General features: G+C 37.5%; 1 protein-coding gene across 12 annotated transcripts in view; it reads right to left on the bottom strand.

Moving 5' to 3' along the window:
• The window catches only part of TASOR2 (transcription activation suppressor family member 2), an 82,998-nt gene that overhangs the window by 18,755 nt on the left and 43,336 nt on the right, over nucleotides 1–20,907 (bottom strand). For 9 of the 12 annotated variants that reach the window (XM_036460825.1, XM_036460840.1, XM_036460880.1 and 6 more), the window contains 6 exons: nucleotides 19,440–19,512; nucleotides 19,278–19,340; nucleotides 14,106–14,819; nucleotides 9,891–10,133; nucleotides 5,084–5,960; nucleotides 2,837–3,266 (listed from right to left, as the gene is read on the bottom strand). In XM_036460825.1, the coding sequence (XP_036316718.1) occupies nucleotides 2,837–3,266; nucleotides 5,084–5,960; nucleotides 9,891–10,133; nucleotides 14,106–14,819; nucleotides 19,278–19,340; nucleotides 19,440–19,512 (2,400 nt within the window). The remainder of the gene's footprint in view (nucleotides 1–2,836; nucleotides 3,267–5,083; nucleotides 5,961–9,890; nucleotides 10,134–14,105; nucleotides 14,820–19,277; nucleotides 19,341–19,439; nucleotides 19,513–20,907) is intronic. The other 3 variants (XM_036460832.1, XM_036460858.1, XM_045588454.1) reach the window with 3 other exon arrangements.

Genomic DNA, 20,907 nt, shown 5'->3' with positions numbered 1-20,907 from the left:
TTGGCTGTAGGTTCTTGCTATTCATCACCTTGAATATTTCTTGCCATTCCCTTCTGGCCTGCATGGTTTCTGTTGAGAAGTCAGCTGACAATCGTATAGGTGCTCCTTTATAGATTACTACCTTCTTTGCTCTTGCTTCTTTTAATATTCTCTCTTTGTCTTTTGCTCTTGGAATTTTAATAATGATGTGTCTCGGTGTGGTCCTCTTTGGATTCCTTTTGTTTGGAGTTCTGTGCGCTTCCTGGACTTGTAAGTCTAATTCTTTCACCAGGTGGGGGAAGTTTTCTGTCACTATTTCTTTCAGTATGTTTTCGATATCTTGCTCTCTCTCATCTTCTGGGACCCCAATAATTCTGATGTTGGTTCGCTTGAAGTTGTCCCAGAGGTTTCTTACATTATCTTCAATTTTCTGGATTCTCTTGCCTTCTAGCTTCTGTGGAGGAGTGTCTTCTGGCTCTTTATGTTCCAAATCTTTGACTTGATTCTTGTGATCTTCCCTTCTGTTTTTAGGACTCTGTAAAATATTTTTTATTTCAGACAATGTATTCTTTATTTCTTGTTGATCCCTTATCATTTCTCGATGACTCCTTATTAATTCTAGTTGATCTCTTTTCATATCCTCATAGGCCTTATCCATCTTTTCTAGGAAATTCTTGAAAAATCTTATAAGCGTAGATTTGAACTCTATATCCAGACGCTTTTTGTCCTCCATTTCTTTCGTTTGTGATCTATTTTGTTGTCGCATTTCGCAGTTACAGATGGGATGGGGTTTCAGGGTGGAGCCTGCAGCTTTGGCTTCCGTCAGCCCCGCCCTATGCGGGTCCTTCAGTGCTCGCTGCCGGCACCTCTGAGAGAAAGGTGCCCTCGATTTTCGCCTGCTGCCAAAAAGTCTATGCTCTCCCACAATGAGCCCGGTATTGGGGTTCAGTTCAGTTGGAAGTGGAGTTGGAGGTGGCGTTCAAAGCAGTCTGGAGCCCCAGTCTCCTTCCAGTCAGGGCAATCCCGCGGCACAGCCGACCGTCCCTTCTCTGTGTGCAGTGTGCGCACCGCCGAGACCTCCTTTCGCCACTTCCCCCGGGTTCCGCCTTACAGCCCGGCTCCCTATGGCTGAGCCTGAGTCCCTGGGGTCTGGCTTAAAACTGGGGTTCAGAACAGTCGGGGGCCCAGCACAGTTGGAGTTTTGTCTCCTTTCCGCTAGGGAACGCCCGCCAGGCACTCGGCCTCCCTCCTCTCCGGCTCCGTCCTCTCCGCGTGCCGCGTCTCCGTACCTTGGGCTTTTCCAGCTCCTCCGCACCTCCTTCTGGTTTTCTCCTTGCTTCTCACTGTAGAATTTCCAGTCAGTCAACCTTCCTGTAGTTCTGGGCAATGTCCGTTTTATATTTTAGTTGTATTTTATTGAAATTGTTGTGTGCGGCTGCGGCTAGGTGTTCACCTGGGCGCAGCCATCTTCTCATTCCAAATTTTTAGATTAAATATTTTCTTATTTTAAGTAATGGTTAACTGGATTTTAGTTATCTTTGAAATCATATGAAATTTATGGACCCCATCAGGAGAAAAATCATACACACACATATATGTAATACACACATAAACATACATATATGCACACAGAATTTGACATTAAGAAACATCTAGACTAGGGGTGTCAAACTCAATCAGAGAAGGGGCCAAAATCTAAAATCCAGCCTAAATCGTGGGCTGAATGGTTTACTGAACAGTCATAAACTGTCATTGTGATGGAAACGCAGCGGAGTGCAGTGATGACAGCGCGGTGCGGGCCACATTGCAAGGCCTGGCAGGATGGATTTGACACATGTGATCTAGACTGTCTAGATTTGAATCCTGGCTTGACAATTTGCTAACTATGTAACTTCAGGCACTTTCTGTACTCCTCAGGCACTTTCTGTACTCCTCTACGTTTTCTCATCTGTAAGACAGGAAGGAATGGTCCTTACACATAGGGTTTTATGATAATTAACTGAGTTAATGTGAGCCAAGGGCCCAGACCATGATCTGGCTGATAGCACTCCATCAGTCTTGATTATGATGAAGATGAGCATCAGGAGACATTCACAGACCCCTGAGGCTCACCCTTGTACCTGCAAATCCCCAAGTACCCCCAGGGATAGAAATACTGCCTACTCATGTGAAGACAGGCATTATAGGTAACCAAAACCATGCAAAATCATTATGAAATAAAACTTGGCTAAAAGTTTAAAAAGGCAGGGATTTTTGTCAATCCATTTACTTAGAATCTTAATATATAACTTCTTTGCTCCAGTTAAAATTTGATGATCTGGCCTATATTTTCTTTATTTATAAATAGTTATCTACAGAACCATGAGAGGTCTGGCATTTTATTTTCTGTTCCAGTATTTTTTCCAAATATAATTTTAACATATTCAATTTTAATTTGCTTTAATGTTTATCAAAGATGTTTAATATTTACTATTACCACATCTGATCCTTAAACACTTACTCTGGTTAAGACATAATGAATATTATTCGCCTCTTTTTATAAGAAAAATAAGCTCAGAGAGCAGGTAATATGTCTCAAATTATACAACAAACAAGTGACATAATTATGGTTGATTCCCAGATCATCTGAATCCCAATATTTTTTATGTGTGTTTCTTCAATCAAGATGATAGATATACTCCACCTGCAAACTACTGAGTGATACTTATGAAGACTAAGTTTTGGGCATTATAATGACTTACGAAGCTAAAAAATATAATTTCCTAAAAGAAACGAATTTGTTTTGAATGTGATTTTATATGTAAAGAAGAAAACTTCTTAAAAAATGCCACAATTTGTAGTATTCAACTTTACTTACCTCATTATTACAAGAATAGATGAAATTCTGCTTTTCTGGAGTATCTGGATGATCCCCTCTTACAAAAACTTCTTTCTGTTCATTCTGTACCCAGAGTTCCAAGCCTCTTGCAGGCGGTGGTTTAATAAAAGGAAGCAAGGCGTTAGTGTCAGGGAAAGACACTTCGGCGCTGTGACCTCTGGGAGCTTCCTCTGTCTCCAACAAAGGGCCTACAGAACACCTTTCCACGCTGGGGGGCTCCTCAATTTCACTAAATTGAAAAGATTCTATTGTTGTATTGATAGACACATATTTGGCAGGGTTGCTGTGTTCTACTACTTTTCGGGATGATCGTATGACTCTGTTTTGATTGCTGTAAAACAACGCCACCCACATATGAAGTAAAAGCTTCACTTCTTCCACGTTATCAGGTAAATCAGTGTTCCAGGGCCTAGATTTTAAAGAAAGAACATAGAAAAGTCATTGAAAATGGTTACTTTATTTTCTTAACATAAGCAAGTGGCCTTTATTAACCTAAATTTTTGAGTTTATTTTTATTTTAAAAATTGAAACAATAAATAAGATAAAAAATGAAGCTGATTTAACAAATAATTACAATAAGCCTAATCTACTTGTTTTACTGAGAAGAAAACTGAAAATTAAAGCTTTAAGTGACTTTTTTTCAAATCACAAAATCCATAAGAAGTAGAAACATGATAAAAACAGATCGCCCAACAGATTTTTCTTTGCTAACATGCAAACTCTCGTGGACACAGTATACCTATTATGTGAATTTTTTTTAGCAACTGCCTTTGCTAAATCTGGCTTACTCATTTCTACTCTTGCATCTCCTAATAGTTGGAAAAGTCTAAAAATTAAAATATATGTGGGCAATTCAGTGGAACTAAATTCTGGAAAACCTCCTGAAACCAAAAGGGGTGACACAAAATAGTTCTGGCCACTGACAGGCAAAAGGATAGCAGAGAGTTGGATTGGGATGAGTGAGTGGGTCTACCGAACTAGGCTTCAGTTAAATAGGATTAAGGTAAGAAAACAACACTCATAAATACATGGGAACATAACATACCAGTAAATGTATGTTCTTGTGAGTGTGAACTCATAACTGGAGCAAGGAAACAAATCTGACACAATTTAGTCACTCACATATGAAATATTCCACTAATAGGTAGCTCAATATAATTTCATATAGCTAATGCTTCCTGCTGTTAGTCTATTCATTAGCATGTGCCAGATACCATGCAAAACCCTAATGCATGTAACCACCTCAGAAAGTACCTAGTATGTAATGCTCTGTTGGCATCGCCTGGAAATTTGTTAGACCAATTCTCAGGTCCCATCCCAAATAGACTGAGTCAAAATCTGCAGTTCAGCGAGATCCCTACATGAATTGTATACACAATAAAGATTGAGCAGCACTGTCCTGAAGCACAGAAATTTTTGGGTCACAGAAGCGAGTAAGTGGGAGAGCCCAGATAAAACACCATATTAGTCCACACTCTAAAGCTCACACTTTCTGCCACTCATATTACTGCCTTGATCCCTTTTTGAGGAAGATTTATATAACAACCCCATGAAAAACTGCTTACTCATAGCAATCTGATCAGCTTTACAAGCTAGAAGTAATTCTTTGAATGTTTCTTCTGGAATTCAGTCTATAAAGCATTACTTCTATATCTTACTATAATATTTTACACTATGATCTCATTTATTTATTTAATACATTTTTATTGATTTTTAAAAAATATTTTTTTATTGATTTTTCACAGAGAGGAAGGGAGAGGGATAGACAGCTAGAAACATTGAGAGAGACACACCTACCAGCTGCCTCCTGCACACCCCACACCTGGGATGCGCCCGCAACCAATGTACATGCCCTTGACCGGAATCGAACCTGGGACCTTTCAGTTCAAAGGCCGACGCTCTATCCACTGAGCCAAACCGGTTTCGGCTATGATCTCATTTAAATGTTATAACTCAAAGACTGCAAAGGCTTATGAAGGAGCACCTCAAACTAGCAAGCTATTCATGAGGCTACAGTGACCTTGCAAAAGTTCTCCATGTGATCACTGATGGTGGCAGAACTAGACTCATATTCTTTGGTGCCAGTAAACACATCTGCTTGATATTATTATTGAATCACTGGATTTACATAAAATATTACCCCTGTTTGGCACAAGTATCTCTGCTCATTATACTTATTTCAATAGAAAATTTACCTCCATTTCATCAAGTGACACTCCTACTTACCCATGTAATGCTCTTAGTACAGTTTTCTCCAGAGGGTTGTTGGTATATTTGCTGTCTAAGCTGAATACATAGTTTGTTTCACATTTGAAAGTGATCTTGAAGGAGCCGTCACAGCTGAACACAGTACGAGAGCAGTGAAAGTCTCTCAAGCTGGAAGACAGCAATCTGCTCCTGCGCTTAAGTACCGGGTCCTCAGGAAGCTTTTGAATAGGGGAGGTGCTCAGCTGATGCCGAAATGGCATTACTTTTCCCACTGGGGTTCCTGCGTCAGGGCCTTTTGTGCCATTCTTAGTGAAGGCAGGGCCTGGTAACCCTCTCTGCTGTAGCACCTTCTTTGAATGTTCTGCAAGGAGTAGGGCATAGGAATGTTCCACAGCAACAGAAGAACTTTGGCATGCATCTGAAGTTTCCATTGTTTCCTCAGGAAGTGCTGACTGGGCTTCACTAGGGGTCTGACTATCAGAAACCAAGGTCTTTTCCTCTTGGCTGAGAGTTGAATCTGGTGCCAGATTACTCTTATCAGAGGAGGGCTTAGGTAACACTCTACCTTTTCTACTTTTAACTCCTCTATGATATTCATGGTCAGATGTATTGCTCAGAGAATGATCTTTAGAAAGCAAAACATTGCTTTGTGGCAATTCAGAAGGGCAAGGAAGATTTCTGGGCTCAGATGGTGTTGTGGTAGAGGTAGCAGCGCTTAATGCGAGATCAGCTAACAGATTTAGGGCCTGGGAGTCGCAGTTGACAATGGAATTCCCAGCTGGAGCTTTCTGAGCCACTGTGATGTTTTCTGGTTGAGCTGTATTTATGCCAATAACATCTTCTTGCCCACATAATGCAAGTTTTGATTGAAGCTGTGAAGCAGTTTCTCCTTTGGCTACAATGTAAAAGAAACAAACCCATAGCATTTGATTTCATATAATTAATTCCTTGCCATATTATTGATTAAGTCAAAATATTCAAGAAAAACCTTGATATGCTGCATAAACTTTATATTAAAATTTTACAGACTGAGGTATCTTTCTACTCTCATATCTATTATTATGTAATTATCGGAGGAAGAAAGAAGTCCTAAGGAATGTGCATATTAACAAGAAATCACCCTTCAAAAATGCATGTACTGAACCACACACAAGGCATCCTGCTCAGCTAAAGGAATATACAAAAAGCAGAAAACAAGAGTTCTGCTCTCAGAGAGCTTACAATCTAGTGCAAACATAAGAACTTCTAAGTTTTTGAATTGTATATTATAGTATGATAACATACTTCCTTAAATTATTTCCTTTAATCAGTGATTAGAGAATCCACCTAAGTTCAAAATAGAGATGATTTTAACCATGTTGATATTTAATTATAATATGCACTGATATGAATAAAAAAGTTTAAAGTCATGAGTATTCAAAATAGCTAATTGATTTCATTACCTTTTAAAACTTTAATTTCAGCACTGAAACATTTCCTTTCTATCTGCAAAGTAGCAAACCTCCTATCTACTGATAATCCTCCTCTCTGCAGATAATCAAATCTACCTACTCATCACTTGTCTTTAATCAGAAAACTGACATTCTTAAGTGGTTTACTTGTATTGTCAGGACATAAATTCAGCTTTCTTAAATGCGGTTATCGTGAAGGACAAAAGTCATAACACTAAGCAACAATTCCCTGTAGCAAATTGGTAGAGAGACAGAAAGGCTAACTGTGTCCCCTTTATAATTAATAGTAGCAGGTCTGGAATGAATTATTAACCTCCCTGATACATTTAAAAAGAAAACTTGAGTGTGAGCCATGCTGACTGAAACTCAGATATGGCTGCCAGTCATCTCTGGGACGGGGAGGTCCCAGCACAGGAACAATGACTCCTGCAAGCACTCCGCCTGGGAGAAAGAAGCCCCGGAGTTACTGCCCCAATGTCAGACAATCCTCCTGTATGTCTCTGGTTCTCCCAATGCCCCTGCCCAGCACTGGAGGTCAGAGGGCTTGGGACTGTGGACTTGACGTTTTTTGTGGTCTGTTTCATTCTTCACAACCAGACTTGTTGCTCCATGAAGGCCAGCTACACAGTGGAAATGAATGGGCACCAAGGACCCAGCACAGCTTTCTTCAGATCTGGGAGTGGAATGCCTCCTGATGGAGGAGAAATCAGCAAGTCCACCCAGAATCTAATCAGTGCTGTGGAGGAGGTAGCACTTGATTGTATAATAAAAATAATAACAATCAATAAAAACAGGATAAAAACAATAAAACTCTGGCCTATCAATTCATCAAATAGAAGAAAAATGTGTAAAAGTGGTGGGGAGGGTAAGATTAATCAAGCACTGTCAAGTTTTTAAGTGACTCAAAGACTATAATCATCTCATTAGCCCCACAGGTGTTTTGGAAATGTGAAATTCACTTTATGATCTAATGTATTTATTGATACTAATTTCATTTTATCTTTGTTAATAGTATGGCTCTTATCTATGGACAAGGTGAACACAAAGTATATTGTATTGAGTTCAAATGGGTTTGTGTTAATAAATAAGCATAAGCCATTTAATTACTGAGTTGCTAGTTTCTCAATCATTAGAAATATGATCTAATAATCTATCTTAAGAAATTCAAGAGAATGCCAAAGTAATTACATAAAAATATAGAGTTCCGTTACCAAAGACTATGTTGAAAACTTTAGAAAGAACAGAATACTATTAGTTTCAGGTATAAAATGATTGAGACTTCTTAAACTCATATTTCAAGTACAAAAAATGAAACAGATTAGTATAGGCTATTAAACAAAAGAGAATTAAGAGATTATTTAAGAGGTGGTAATCTTAAAATCTTAACTTGGAATGTGGCTAAACAATATATATAGACATTTGCAATATAAATCAATCTATTTTTGAATACACATTTTCAAAACGTTTCATTTTCTGGACTCACTTTTCTGTCAATACTCAATTGTATACCTCTTCCCATTAATCAATTAGTCTACAACTTCCTTAGAGTCAAAATTCAAATGACATGGCTAAGAACATGGGTATTATACAGGTATCTATTCTCGTTTATGAAGTAATTGTAAAGACAGGATCAAAAACCCAAAAGGAAATGAGAGAAACTTGTGAGAGATCAGAAGATCAGAGCAGGAGGAAACCTGGACTGGTGGAGGGGAAGGGCACAGGAGTGAAAAGATGTCTGTGGGGAGGCACTGGCAGGAAAGGGACATGTTAGGAAAGAGCAGGAGATAAATATAGACCCGAGGGGCAAGTAAGAACACATTGATTGTCTTGAAAGACAAGCAGAGTTTTTGATATGGATGCCAAAATGGCAAATACTGCAGGGCCCTAGCCAGTTTGGCTCAGTGGACAGAGTGTTGGCCTGTGGACTGAAGAGTCCTGGGTTCCATTCCAATCAAGGGTACATGCCCTGGTTGTGGGCTCGATCCCCAGTAGGGGGGCATGCAGGAGGCAGCTGATCAACAATTCTCATCATTAATGTTCTATCTCTCTTCTGCCGCTCTGAAATTAAAAAAAAAGGGGGGGGGGGGTTTAAAATATGGCAAGCTTTAAAAAAATGTTATCCAACAATACTTTTAAAAAATTCAGAAAAGAAAAACCAAAGTCAACTCATAATACCATCACCCCAACAAAATTGTAGTTTCTTTCTTCTTTAAAAAAAAAAAAAAAAAAAAAAAAAAAAAAATATATATATATATATATATATATATATATATATATATATATATATATTATTGATTTTTCACAGAGAGGAAGAGAGAGGGATAGAGAGTTAGAAACATTGATGAGAGAGAAACATCAATCAGTTGCCACCTGCACACCCCCTCCTGGGGATGTCCCCTCAACCAAGGTACATGCCCTTGACCGGAATTGAACCTGGACCTTTCAGTCTGCAGACCGACGCTCTATCCACTGAGCCAAACCGGTTTCGGCTGTAGTTTCTTTCTTTAAAATTCCACCAAATAAGATTTTTTTTTAAAAGCTAAGAAAACATTGAGAAAGGAGATCAGGGAAATTAGACAGAAAATTGAGAGATATATGTAGGTTTGAGAAAATGAAGTCTTTGTTAAAACAAATGAAAAAAAAGAACAATAGGACTCAATACTGGAGATAAAGTAAAATTTATAGATTTTGCAGACTGGAAGAACTGCATTATACACAGAAAGAGGAAAGTTAAGAAGGAACGTGGACCTGGGAGAAGAGCTGGTGTGTGTTTAGTTTCAGAAGTAAAATCTACTGAGAAAATGGAACTTCCAAGTAAAAAGGGTATGCTTAGCAGTTCAAAACACAGAACTAAAGCAGTCAGCTATTCGTACATATAACGAAGCCTCAGTATCCATTTAGCAAAATTAGGAAAGTAAAACTTCTTTTAAAATAAACAATGCCTTTTAAAACCAAATACAGAATTCTGGATAACCATTTTGAACACTCTTTACAACTCCTCTGGGACAAATAAAGTTATGATTTACTTTTTATAACCAATTATAGTTCATAAAAATAGTGCTAGATACTACTTACTTGTGTATTTAGTCATAAAAAAAGGCAAGTTATAACTTTTGGTAGACAGTTTATGTTCAGGATTTATGCAAACTAGAAAGTAGGTTTAATTTGTGATACTTGAATCCTTTGAAATTTCCTGATATACAACAGAAAATCAAGTTACTTGGTCCTATCAGTGTTTGAATTAAAGAATATACGGTAGGAAGAATTGTCGATAGATTTTTTTTTTAACTGTTCTTATATTATTTCAACACACTATCTTGCAACCGTGATTACTCAGTATGTGAAATTAGATTTACAAGAAGAGTATTTCTTACCAGGCTGTGGCTGCTTTCTGATTCTGAGATTCTGATTGCCTTTTACTATATTTACCCTCTGTTTTTGTGGAGATTTCTTCACAGGTGGTTTAGCCCTCAGAACAGTTTTGACTGGAGATTTCTCTTGTTTCCTTGCCCTTTTAGCAGTCATTGCAACTGGAACATCTTTAGAAATAAGAGCTTCTTGGGTTTTCCTATCCAACCTGGTCGTCTGTACAAACTGTGCCGTCAGCACTTCAGCACCTTATATAAAAACACACACACCATAATTTAAGGGCAAGGAGGGCTCAAATATTTACCAGCATGGCTTTTCCTTTTATTTGTGTTTCTATTTTAGGGTGTAAATGTAGTAATGAGAAATAAAATTTTGGGTATTTCATTAAAATATATATTTTAATAAAGCAAGAGTTAAAAGTTCTCATTCTATACAATAAAGAGATAATATGCAAAATGACCCTCATGCCTTTGCATAAGATGGCTGCCCCCATGTGGTCAAAAATGGTTTCCACAAGATGGTTGACAAGGGAGGGTAGTTTTGGATGATCAGGCCAGCAGGGGAGGGCAGTTGGGGGCAATTGGGCTGGCAGGCAGAAGCGGTTAGGGGCAATCAGGCAGCAGGCAGAAAGGCGAGCAGTTGGGAGCCAGCAGTCCTGGATTGTGAGAGGGATGTCCCAGATTGGAGAGTGTGCAGGCTGGGCTGTGGGACAACCCTCTTTCCACCATAAACTTGCTAAGTGTTGGTCTATATCCCTATTAGGTGGGGAAGAAAAATATTAAAGTAATAACTTTATAAAAACAAGGTATGACTTCCATTTTTTCTAAAAATCTTCATGATCTTTCATAAGGTAAGCCTAGATATACTAGTTCATAGCACTGGGAATTAGATAATTCATTGTACACAAAAGCAACACAGCCCCTAAGAGGTGATACGATTAAAACATAATAGAGATTGTATATTCATAAAGTGCCATCTTATATATTTCACTTTACTACTTGTAAATATCTAAGTCTTAATACTACTCCTAAAAATCATTTAAAAAATATTTTATTGATTTTTTACAGAGAGGAAGAGAGAGGGATAGAGAGTTAGAAACATCAATGAGAGAGAATCATCAATCAGCTGCCTCTTGCACACCCCCTAGTGGGGATGTGCCCACAAGCAAGCTACATGCCCTTGACCAGAATCGAACCCGGGACCCTTCAGTCGGCAGGCCGACGCTCTATCCACTGAGTCAAACTGGTTTCGGCTAAAAATCATTTTTTAAAGACCAGACAGAAAAAAGCACACTGGACAAAGTGTCCACCTGATTTAATTTCCTACAAATCTATAATATTTTAACTGCTCATCTCTTTTATAAAATGCTCAGCTTTGCTTCTCACATAGAAGGAAGGAAATAGAGACAGAGGAACAAGAGGAAAACAAAACTAGCAACTATCTGCTTATATAACACAAAAGAGTTTAAATTTAAGAATTTAAAAAAATATAGTAAGTGCCCCCTTTGAGCACTTATTATATTTTACCCATTTGCTTTATATAATTTCAGTTGTTTCCCAGCAAAACAAATTTAGCTCCAAAGGCATTATATAAAATAATCACACATAAATATCGGCAAAATTTTAAAATTACATTATAGAAATGTAATTTTAGAAAACAATATTTCTAATTGAGAACAGAAAACATGATACTATACAGTTTAAGAAATTGGGATGACTGCTGGTGAAATGTAGAGAACAGACGAATTTATTTTTTAGGGGTTTTAGGAAAGCTTTAGAATCTCTTAATATTGTACAAGTTCTTGGATCCAATTATTTCCCTCACTAGTAAACTACTACCCTTAATAAAGCAGCATTTTTTTTTAAAGGAATAAGACCTATCATTCCATTATACATTTTTTAGCATTAAGGAATATAAATACATTAAGAACATATCAAGAAGGAAAAACAGTTAAGTGTAAATTAAGAAGAGAAAGAAAATAAGATAAGATGACCAAGACAAAGGGGAAAGTTTTAAACAACTGCACAAACAGAAAGGGAGATCTCTCACAATCCTGAGAGGAAAAACTGAAACATGAACAAGGTGTCGCCCTGCAGGAATTTTTTTCTGCTTATTAGTGTCACTCAATGCCATGTTTCTCAAACTGCATGCAATAATCCATTGATGGATTATAAAATAAAGTTAATGGATTGCAACCAGAATTCTCTATTAAACGAAACAGAGTGGAAGAGAAAATATCAGAATGCATTACACATAGGGTCAACGTCTTTTGAAATTTTTGTTCCAGTGTCATGTGTGAATTTGTGTACTGACTACAAAATAAAACACATTTCTTATAGTGGATGAAATTTAAAACATCGGAGAAACAGAAAACATAATCTTGGGGCTCTGCACATCCCTGATGTTTCTTCTTTAACCCCCAAAATTTCTAGAATCAAAATACGAAATTTGTGTGAAGGGCCAGACAGTACATATTTTCAGCTTTGAAGGTCATTATGTTCTCATTCACAACAACACCTCTCTGCAAACCAGAGTGTGATGTAGCCAGAAATAACTGCTGAAGGAGTCCTTTGTTTACACTTTGCTGACCCCTATAGTTCCCTACTTTTCAACAAAATACACTACCTATAATCTGAGATGGCTTTGAGGCAAAATTGTGTTGTTTGTTGTGCTATGTTCACTAAAGTGCATTTAATTACAGACTAAATGGCTCTCTATTCTGATTATTACTCAATTTTCAGGGGGGGCAACAAAGCCACTTGTGGAACTGTTTCAATACAGGCCACTAGACATTCTGTTTCAACAGATCTATGGCAGGATCCAGGTGACTGTTTTTAAACTGACACACATAAAAGATTAGAAATTCTACCCCAAACTGGTTTAATTTTAAAGGTTCTAGGTATTTCCCCCACCTATTTATACATGTACTAGAGGCCCGGTGCATGAAATTCATGCACAGGGAAGGGAGGGTGTCCCTCAGCCCAGCCTGCACCATCTCCAATCTGGGACCCCTCTCACAATCCAGGACTACTAGCTCCCAACTGCTCACCTGCCTGCCTTCCTGACTGCCCCTAACTGCTTCTGCCTGCCAGTCTGATCATCCCCTAACCACTCCCCTGCCAGCCTGCTTGATGCCTAACTGTTCCCCTACCAACTTGTTTGCTCCTAACTGGCCTCCCCTGCAGGCCTGGTTCCCCCAACTGCTCTCGCCTGCAGGCCTGGGTCCCTCCCAATTGCTCTTCCCTGCAGGCTTGATCGCCCCCAACTGCCCTCCCTTGCAGGCCTGGTCCCTTCCAACTTCCCTCCCCGGCTGGCCATCTTGTGATGGCTATCTTGTGTCCACATGGAGACAGAATCTTTAACCACATGGGGATCAGCATATTACTCTTTTATTAGATAGGATAAGCTACTGGTTATTACTTTTTGTTGATATGTCTGATTTAAATTTTTTAAATTTATTGGAGAGAGGGAGAGTTAGAGAGAGAGATCGATTGTTCCACTTATTGATACATTCATTGGTTGATCTTTATATGTGCCCTGACCGAGTACGGAACCCCAAATCTTGACCTATTGGTGACACTCTTAACGACTGAGCTACCCACAGGTTAAAGGTATGATTTTAGAAGATCCTCTTCATTTACTTTGATTTGTCCAAGGATAACTAAGACACTGGATAATGATCTTTCTAGAATGGTACATAAATAACTCACAGCTTGAGCAGTTTTAGAGTGAAATGCAGCTTTTAGTGGGTTGGGCTTCTGAGGAGATATCTTACAGTGTTTCCTATTTCTTTAAAGAAATATACATATTTTATTGATTTTTTATAGAGAGGAAGGGAGAGGGATAGAAAGTTAGAAACATCGATGAGAGAGAAACATCAATCAGCTGCCTCTTGCACACTCCCCACTTGGGATGTGCCCGCAAACCAAGGCACATAACCGAAATCGAATCCGGGACCCTTCAGTCCGCAGGCTGACGCTCTATTCACTGAGCCAAACTAGTTAGGGTGCAGCTGGTTTTGGCTGTTTCCTATTTCTTGTTTTTAATCTACTGTCTACCTCAATGCTTCTCAAACTTAAGCATGCTGACAAATAACCTAGAGAGAAATGTTGGCATTTCTAAAAAACTTGTGATACTGTACAGCTGCAGTCCACAGGAAAAGTGCTAGAATACAACAGTTATTACTAACTCACTAATTAATCTCTATAAATTGTGCTTACCTCTTTTTCTTTTCTGAGGAAACTGTCCTTTAACTAACTTGAGAGTTGTTGGAGGGGTGGAGCTCCTATTTGCTCTAGCAGGAGTTCTTTTGGGGAAGGGACAGCACAAGTTTACTCTTTTACTCTGCACCACAGGTGGCATGCTGGCCTTCCTCTTTGGCTGCACTCTCAGAGTGGCTGGATTTAATGGAACTATATTTTTCTTCCTAGCTTTAAACATTTCTTCAGCATTCTTTTTTGTTTCAGTTTCTCTTCTTACTTCTGCCTCTGAGTCAAGAAATTCAGGATCTGGAGTCATAACTAGAGAAAATCCAGCATCACAAATTCCATCTGAAATACAAGGAGACTGTGGACACTCTGCCAATAAATCTAACACTGTAGATACTTCCAAAATGTACCCATTAGGATCTGAAAAATAAGACTTCAGCTGAGTTAAAGACTGTACAGGGCACTTTTCAGCTGGAGGAACCAAGTCAAAATCATTGGACATTTTGCCAAAGAGTGCAGTCTCTTTCACTCCACCCTGAGAAGAAGTTGTCAATGGATTTCTCTCCATCTTGTACAATTCTTGGAAATTATGCTTTACTAATGTATTTAGACAGATTCCTTCTTCAGTACATGATTTCCTTGCTTCTAGCAGTGCACAATTAAGGGCAGGTAAAATAGGTATCACCTTCAATGAGATGTCATCTTCAACTTTCAAGTCTTTCAGTCCTAAAATATATGGATATACATTAAAAACCTAAAATTTTTAGTCTTTATTTTATAAAAACATTCAGAAAAAAATTCTTATGAAATTATGGGATGGTTAAATATTACACAGTGCTCCAAATAGAAATCTAAATGGAAATTAGAAGACTCTGGGTACATTTAATGAATATATATATCTCCATATATATATATATATAATCACACAAGAGAGTGGATTTGGAATAAGAACTAGAAAAGAATCACTCAAATGCAATCACCAGGTTAGAATGAGAAAGGCTGACCTGCCTCTAGCTCCATCTTATCTGATGAGGAGCCAGCATGAGCTTAATGTTCCATCAAAGCAACAGCAGTGGCAATGAGTTGGCAGGTTTGTATTTCTACTTTTCAATGAACATTTTCTGCTTATTTTTATAAAAAATATATTTTTATTTATTTTAGAGAGGTAGGGAGAGGGAGAGAGATAGAAATATCAATGATTAGAGAGAATCATTGGTAAGCTGCTTTCTGCAAACTTCCTATTGGGGATGTGCCTACAACCAAGTACATGTCCTTGACCAGGATCGAACCTAGGACCTTTTAGTCTGCAGGCCAACTCTCTATCCACTGAGTCAAACTGTTTAGGACGAACATTTTCTGCTTTTAAATGTCTTATTTTATCTCTACCTTATAATTTACTTGAAATTTTTAAAAATGTATTGATTTTTAGAGAGAAAGAAACACTGAGTTGTTGTTTCACTTATTTATGCATTCATTGGTTAAGTCTTTATGTGCCCTGAGTGGGAATTGAACTCAGAACCTTGGTATATTGGGACGACTTTCTAGCCAACTGAGCTACTCAGTCCAGGTTGTTCAAATTCACTTAAGTTACAATGCTAACCAAGTGAAATGAAAAAAGTAAAATCCTTAAGTAAACCCGAAATTCCATCACCTTGTCTATCAAGCAAAAAAAATTTTTTTAATTAAGTAATTAAACCAACTAGTTTGTGTTTCACTTTCTCTCCTTAGCTAAATGAGGTATTAGGAAAAAGAATAAAAAGATAAATAAAAATAAACAAAAAAATGTGGGTAGACATTAAAAATTCCTTTCTTCCCCTAACCCATTTGGTTTGGACTGAAAGGTCCCAGGTTTGATTCCAGTACAGAGCATGCTCCTTGGTTGTGGGCACATCCCCAGTGGGAGGTGTGCAGGAGGCAGCTGATTGATGCTTCTCTCTCATCAATGTTTCTAACTCTCTATCTTTCTCCCTTCCTCTCTATAAAAACTTAATAAAATATATTCTAAAAAAATTCCTTTCTTGCCGAAACCGGTTTGGCTCAATGGATAGAGCGTTGGCTTGGTGACTGAAGGGTCCCCGGTTCGATTCCGGTCAAGGGCATGTACCTTGGTTGTGGGCATATCCCCAGTAGGGGGTGTGCAAGAGGCAGCTGATCGATGATTCTCTCTCATCGGTGTTTCTAACTCTCTCTCTCCCTTCCTCTCTGTACAAAATCAATAAAACATATTTAAAAAATATATAAATAAATAAATAAAAATAAAAATTCCTTTCTTTGCAGTTTATTACCTAAAAAGTAATAAGAAAAAAGGTTTTTATGTACTGCTAACAACTCACACTAAAGTAGTATTTTTCCAGAAAATTAATTTCAAGAAAGACAGAACCCAGAATGACATGTAATAGCCTATTATAAAATCTATGAAAAACAACATTTTAAATCTGCTAAGCAAAGTATCTATCATTTAAAACAGATAACCATACCTGGGATCCTGATAGAAAATGGCCATTGATAGAAAATGTCTTAATGAACTAGAGGAGGAGGTGTACACTACAACAAAACACTACAAAATTTATTTAAACAAATCTTGTGCTGTTCAACACTAAATGGTATAGGCACTAATATTTCCTATTTATTTCACTTTTTAAAAAATATATATATTTTATTGATATTTTACAGAGAAGAGGAAGGGAGAGAGCTAGAGAGCTAGAAACGTCGATGAGAGAGAAACATCGACCAGCTGCCTCTTGCACACCCCCTACTGGGGATGTGCCAGGGATGTGCCCGCAACCAATGTACATGCCCTTGACCGGAATCGAACCCGGGACCTTTCAGTCCGCAGACCGATGCTCTATCACTGAGCCAAACCGGTTTCGGCTTATTTCACTTAAAAAAAAAAAAATTTTATTGATTTTTTTACAGAGAGGAAGGGAGAGAAATAAAGAGCTAGAAACGTCAATGAGAGAGAAGCATCGACCAGCTGCCTCTTACACACCCCCTACCGGGGATGTGCCCGTAACCAATGTACATGCCCTTGCCCGAAATTGAACCTGGGACCTTTCAGTCCACAGACTGACGCTCTACCACTGAGCCAAACCGGTTTCGGCGCCTATTTATTTCATAATAAAATGAAGTCAGAGCTCTGACAGAAGAAGGAGGCAGTATGGAATAAAAATTAGAAGGCAGGTAGTTAGTTGTTTGACCATAGGCAAGCTTAAGTCTCAGTTTCCTCATCTTTGAAATAATATTTTAAGGGCAGCTAAATCAGTAACTGTATACTTAGCACAATACCTGACAAATGCTTACAAAATGCAAACAACATTTATGTTGTTATAACTGGTAATGTTTTTCTATTGTACAGAGAAGTGATGCCCAAGTCAGTGCAGTTCTCTGCTTTGGGTAACTGCATATGTACAATGTTAAGAAATCATCTTTAGGAGAGAACCAAGATGGCGGCATAGGTAAACACCTGTACTTGCTGTCTCCCACAACCACATCAAAATTACAACTAATACAGAAAAACTATCATCCAGATCTGCAAGAAAGCTGGCTAGGTGGAAGTACTACAACTAGAGAAGTAAAGAAGCAAGTGCACTGAGACTGGTAGGAGGTGCAGAGGCACTGAACAGGCTGGCACCCGGGTGTGCCGCTTTTGTAATTGGGAGGGAGACACAAGCTCCTGCTTGTTCTCAGCTCCAGTGTCGGGCAAGATGCTGGGGGGGGGGGGGGGGGGGGGGAGGGGGGTTGGGGGGGGGAGACTCAGACACACACACGGAGAAACTGGACTGTTTGGCATCGGGACAGGAATACAAGGGTGGCTTTCTTTCACGGTGGTGTGGGAACTGGGTGGAGGGAAGCTATGGGAGAAAAAAAGAGGGACATCTGTAATAACCTAAAGATTAAAAAAAAAAATCAACTTTAAAAACATTAGTATGTTGGTTTTAGCTTTATAAATGCTATACATAATTTTATGTTTAAACACATTGAATGTGATCATAAAATGAGGAAAATTTCCTCATATAACAAAAATAAATGACTTGTTTACTTTATTGTTCAGCAAACATTTATTATTTTTTATGTGCCTGGAACTGCTAGGCTATAGGCATACAGTAGAATACAAGAGAGGCAGGCATTAAATCATATACAAACAAATATTTAAATTCAATTGATGATAAATCTAGGGTTCTCACTGAGGTCAGAATGGTGATGGGAATCAACAGTGGTATTTAAATTGACACCCGACAGACCTGAATTACACACTGGACTAAATCAGAGCTTTACCTGATTTTATTCATTATCCCCAAAATTTTAATACTACAGATAAACTATGTATCTGTTTATATATTGTTTGAGTAATATTTTTTGCCCTATGGGGGTAAACACTACCCAATAAAAGAGAAGGAGAAAAGTAGTCTAGACAGAGAACTACAACCATGAAGACCTTGAGTCCTACTTACTATTATAAAAGTTATCTCCTCGCTATTGCAGGTTTTAAAAAAACATATATTTTTATTGATTTCAGAAAGAAAGGGCGAGGCAGAGAGAGAGAAACTGAATGATGAGAATCACTGATCGGCTGCTCCTGCATGCCCCACACTGGGATCGAGCACAACCCTGGCATGTGCCCTGGACGGAAGTCGAACTATGACCTGGCTCACAGGCCGATGCTCAGCCACTGAGCCATGCCGGCCAAGCTGCAGGTTTTTTAAAAGATGAATTTTTAATTTATTTTTATCAGTCTGCAGGCCGCCACTCTATCCACTAAGCCAAACCAACTAGGGCTATTTTCAAATTAAATTTTAATGATAGTTTATTGTGATTATTATATTAGTTTCAGGTATACAACACAGTGATTCAACATTTATATACCTTACAAAGCGATCACCATTAAGTTTACTAACCATCTGTCACCATATATAGTTATTACAGTAGTATTCTATTATTATTCAATACCAAATATTCAACTTTAAATAATGCTGAATTTGAGGAACATCTGAGATATCTTAAGTGAAAAAGTTAATAAAGAGGTGGATATCTGGATGTGAAGCTTCGAGGAAAGGCTAACCCTGAAAAGGGGACAAAGAGGAATCAACCAGAGAGATTAAAGGAAGAGTTATTTAAAGAAATAAACTTCATTAGTTACCAGGGTTGAGAGGTTAAGCATGATGAGGATGGTCACTGTGCCCTTACCTGCTGACAAGGATGAATGGAATAAATGTAATCCATGTAGAGCCATCTGCTCATCTCCAAAATCTACACAGGATGAAAATCAGAAGAAAAGTTAGGTTGCTATCCTTATAAAACAAAAGTAAACATTCAAAATAAATAGTATTTTAAAAAAGTTGTCCTTACTTGTTTCTGGAATGAAGGCTGATGATGTAAGTAAAATGAAAGCCTCTCGATCTTCTAAGCATTTGATGAGTGCCTTAAACATTAACAAAAAAAAAAAAAAAAAAAAAAAAAAAGATTCAATTCCTCCCCTCCATCTACCACACCACTAATTCAGTAAATTTTGAGCTCATGAAAAATAAACAAATAAGTAAAAAATTTGAAATGTTAGTGTTTATGGGAATCAGGAGAATTTTGCCTGTAGTATCAGAAACTGCAAGTTACTTAACACTCAAATAATCTTGGCCGTTAGGACTACATATAGTAACTAGAACATCAAGGGTTAATTTTAGGGTAGTTTTCAACTACATAACAAACTTATCAGAAAAGAGTAATTTCATTTTTTTTTAATAAGATGCTTGATATTTCACACTGCTGCCTAAATAGTCAATCTGTTATCATTTAGCCACTACAAATTTAAGGTAAATCAGGCCTATGATTGGCATCTTAAGCTCATGTTTATATACAACATATCACAGAATTCCAGAACTAGGAATTCTGGAAGATTCTATGTAATAAAAGAATCCTTTCTACAGCATCTGAGAGATAAAAAATAATAGAAAATAACATAATTAGCTTATGCAGCAATAAAAACATGCAGATGAAAATAATTTTTTTCTTTTTTCCCTCCACCACAGTGTTCAGTGGAATCTTGAGTAAAAACAAAACAAAACAAAACTCCCAAACAACCTTTAAAATTTTAATGTTTACATAAATTGGGGAAATTTTGTCCCAAGATCTGGGCAAATTATTTAAAAGCTATCATTCTAAATTATGAAAATAACAGCTGCTCTTTTCCATTATGTATAATTTCTAAAGCCAATGCTTATGCAATAATTTTTTAAGTTTAAAAAAACCCATACCAAACTAAAAATATATTGTTTAATAAAGTGATAAAACATTCTATTAAAAAAACTGATGGGTCAGAAGCCTAAAAATATGGCAAATTGATAAATTAATCAATAAACACTTCAAGTATGAAAAAAGATTTTTCTAATTATATTAGAACTAAGTTATGACACTAATTCACTAATTGCAAGTTTCTATAATATAATCTTCTATTACTGCCCTTGTATATTTGATAGTTGACACTCCACAGTCTTTTAAGTTCCTTGTTGGTAGAGACAATTTTCTATTTTTGCTTCTGGCACATAGTAAGCACTCAAGAATTATTGGATACATATACCAATAACTACATATACCCATAGCTTTGGCATCTATTAAATTTCAAAGAGGTATAATTCTTGTTTCATTTTCGATTGATGTAAAAAGTGAAAGTGACAAATAATTAGCCTCTATACTGTTCTGCATTTTAGTTTTGTAAAATAGATGAAAAATAAAATCCCTATTTACTTAAAGCTATACACTTCTATCTTTCAAAATTATGTGCAAATAGAATAAAAATATACAGTACATGAAGCAAGAAAAGCAT

This window comes from Pipistrellus kuhlii, unplaced genomic scaffold, assembly GCF_014108245.1.
Source record: "Pipistrellus kuhlii isolate mPipKuh1 unplaced genomic scaffold, mPipKuh1.p scaffold_m20_p_1, whole genome shotgun sequence".
Taxonomy (NCBI): domain Eukaryota; kingdom Metazoa; phylum Chordata; class Mammalia; order Chiroptera; family Vespertilionidae; genus Pipistrellus; species Pipistrellus kuhlii.
Note: the sequence above shows the minus strand (reverse complement) of the source record. Positions and strands in the feature narration are given on the sequence as shown.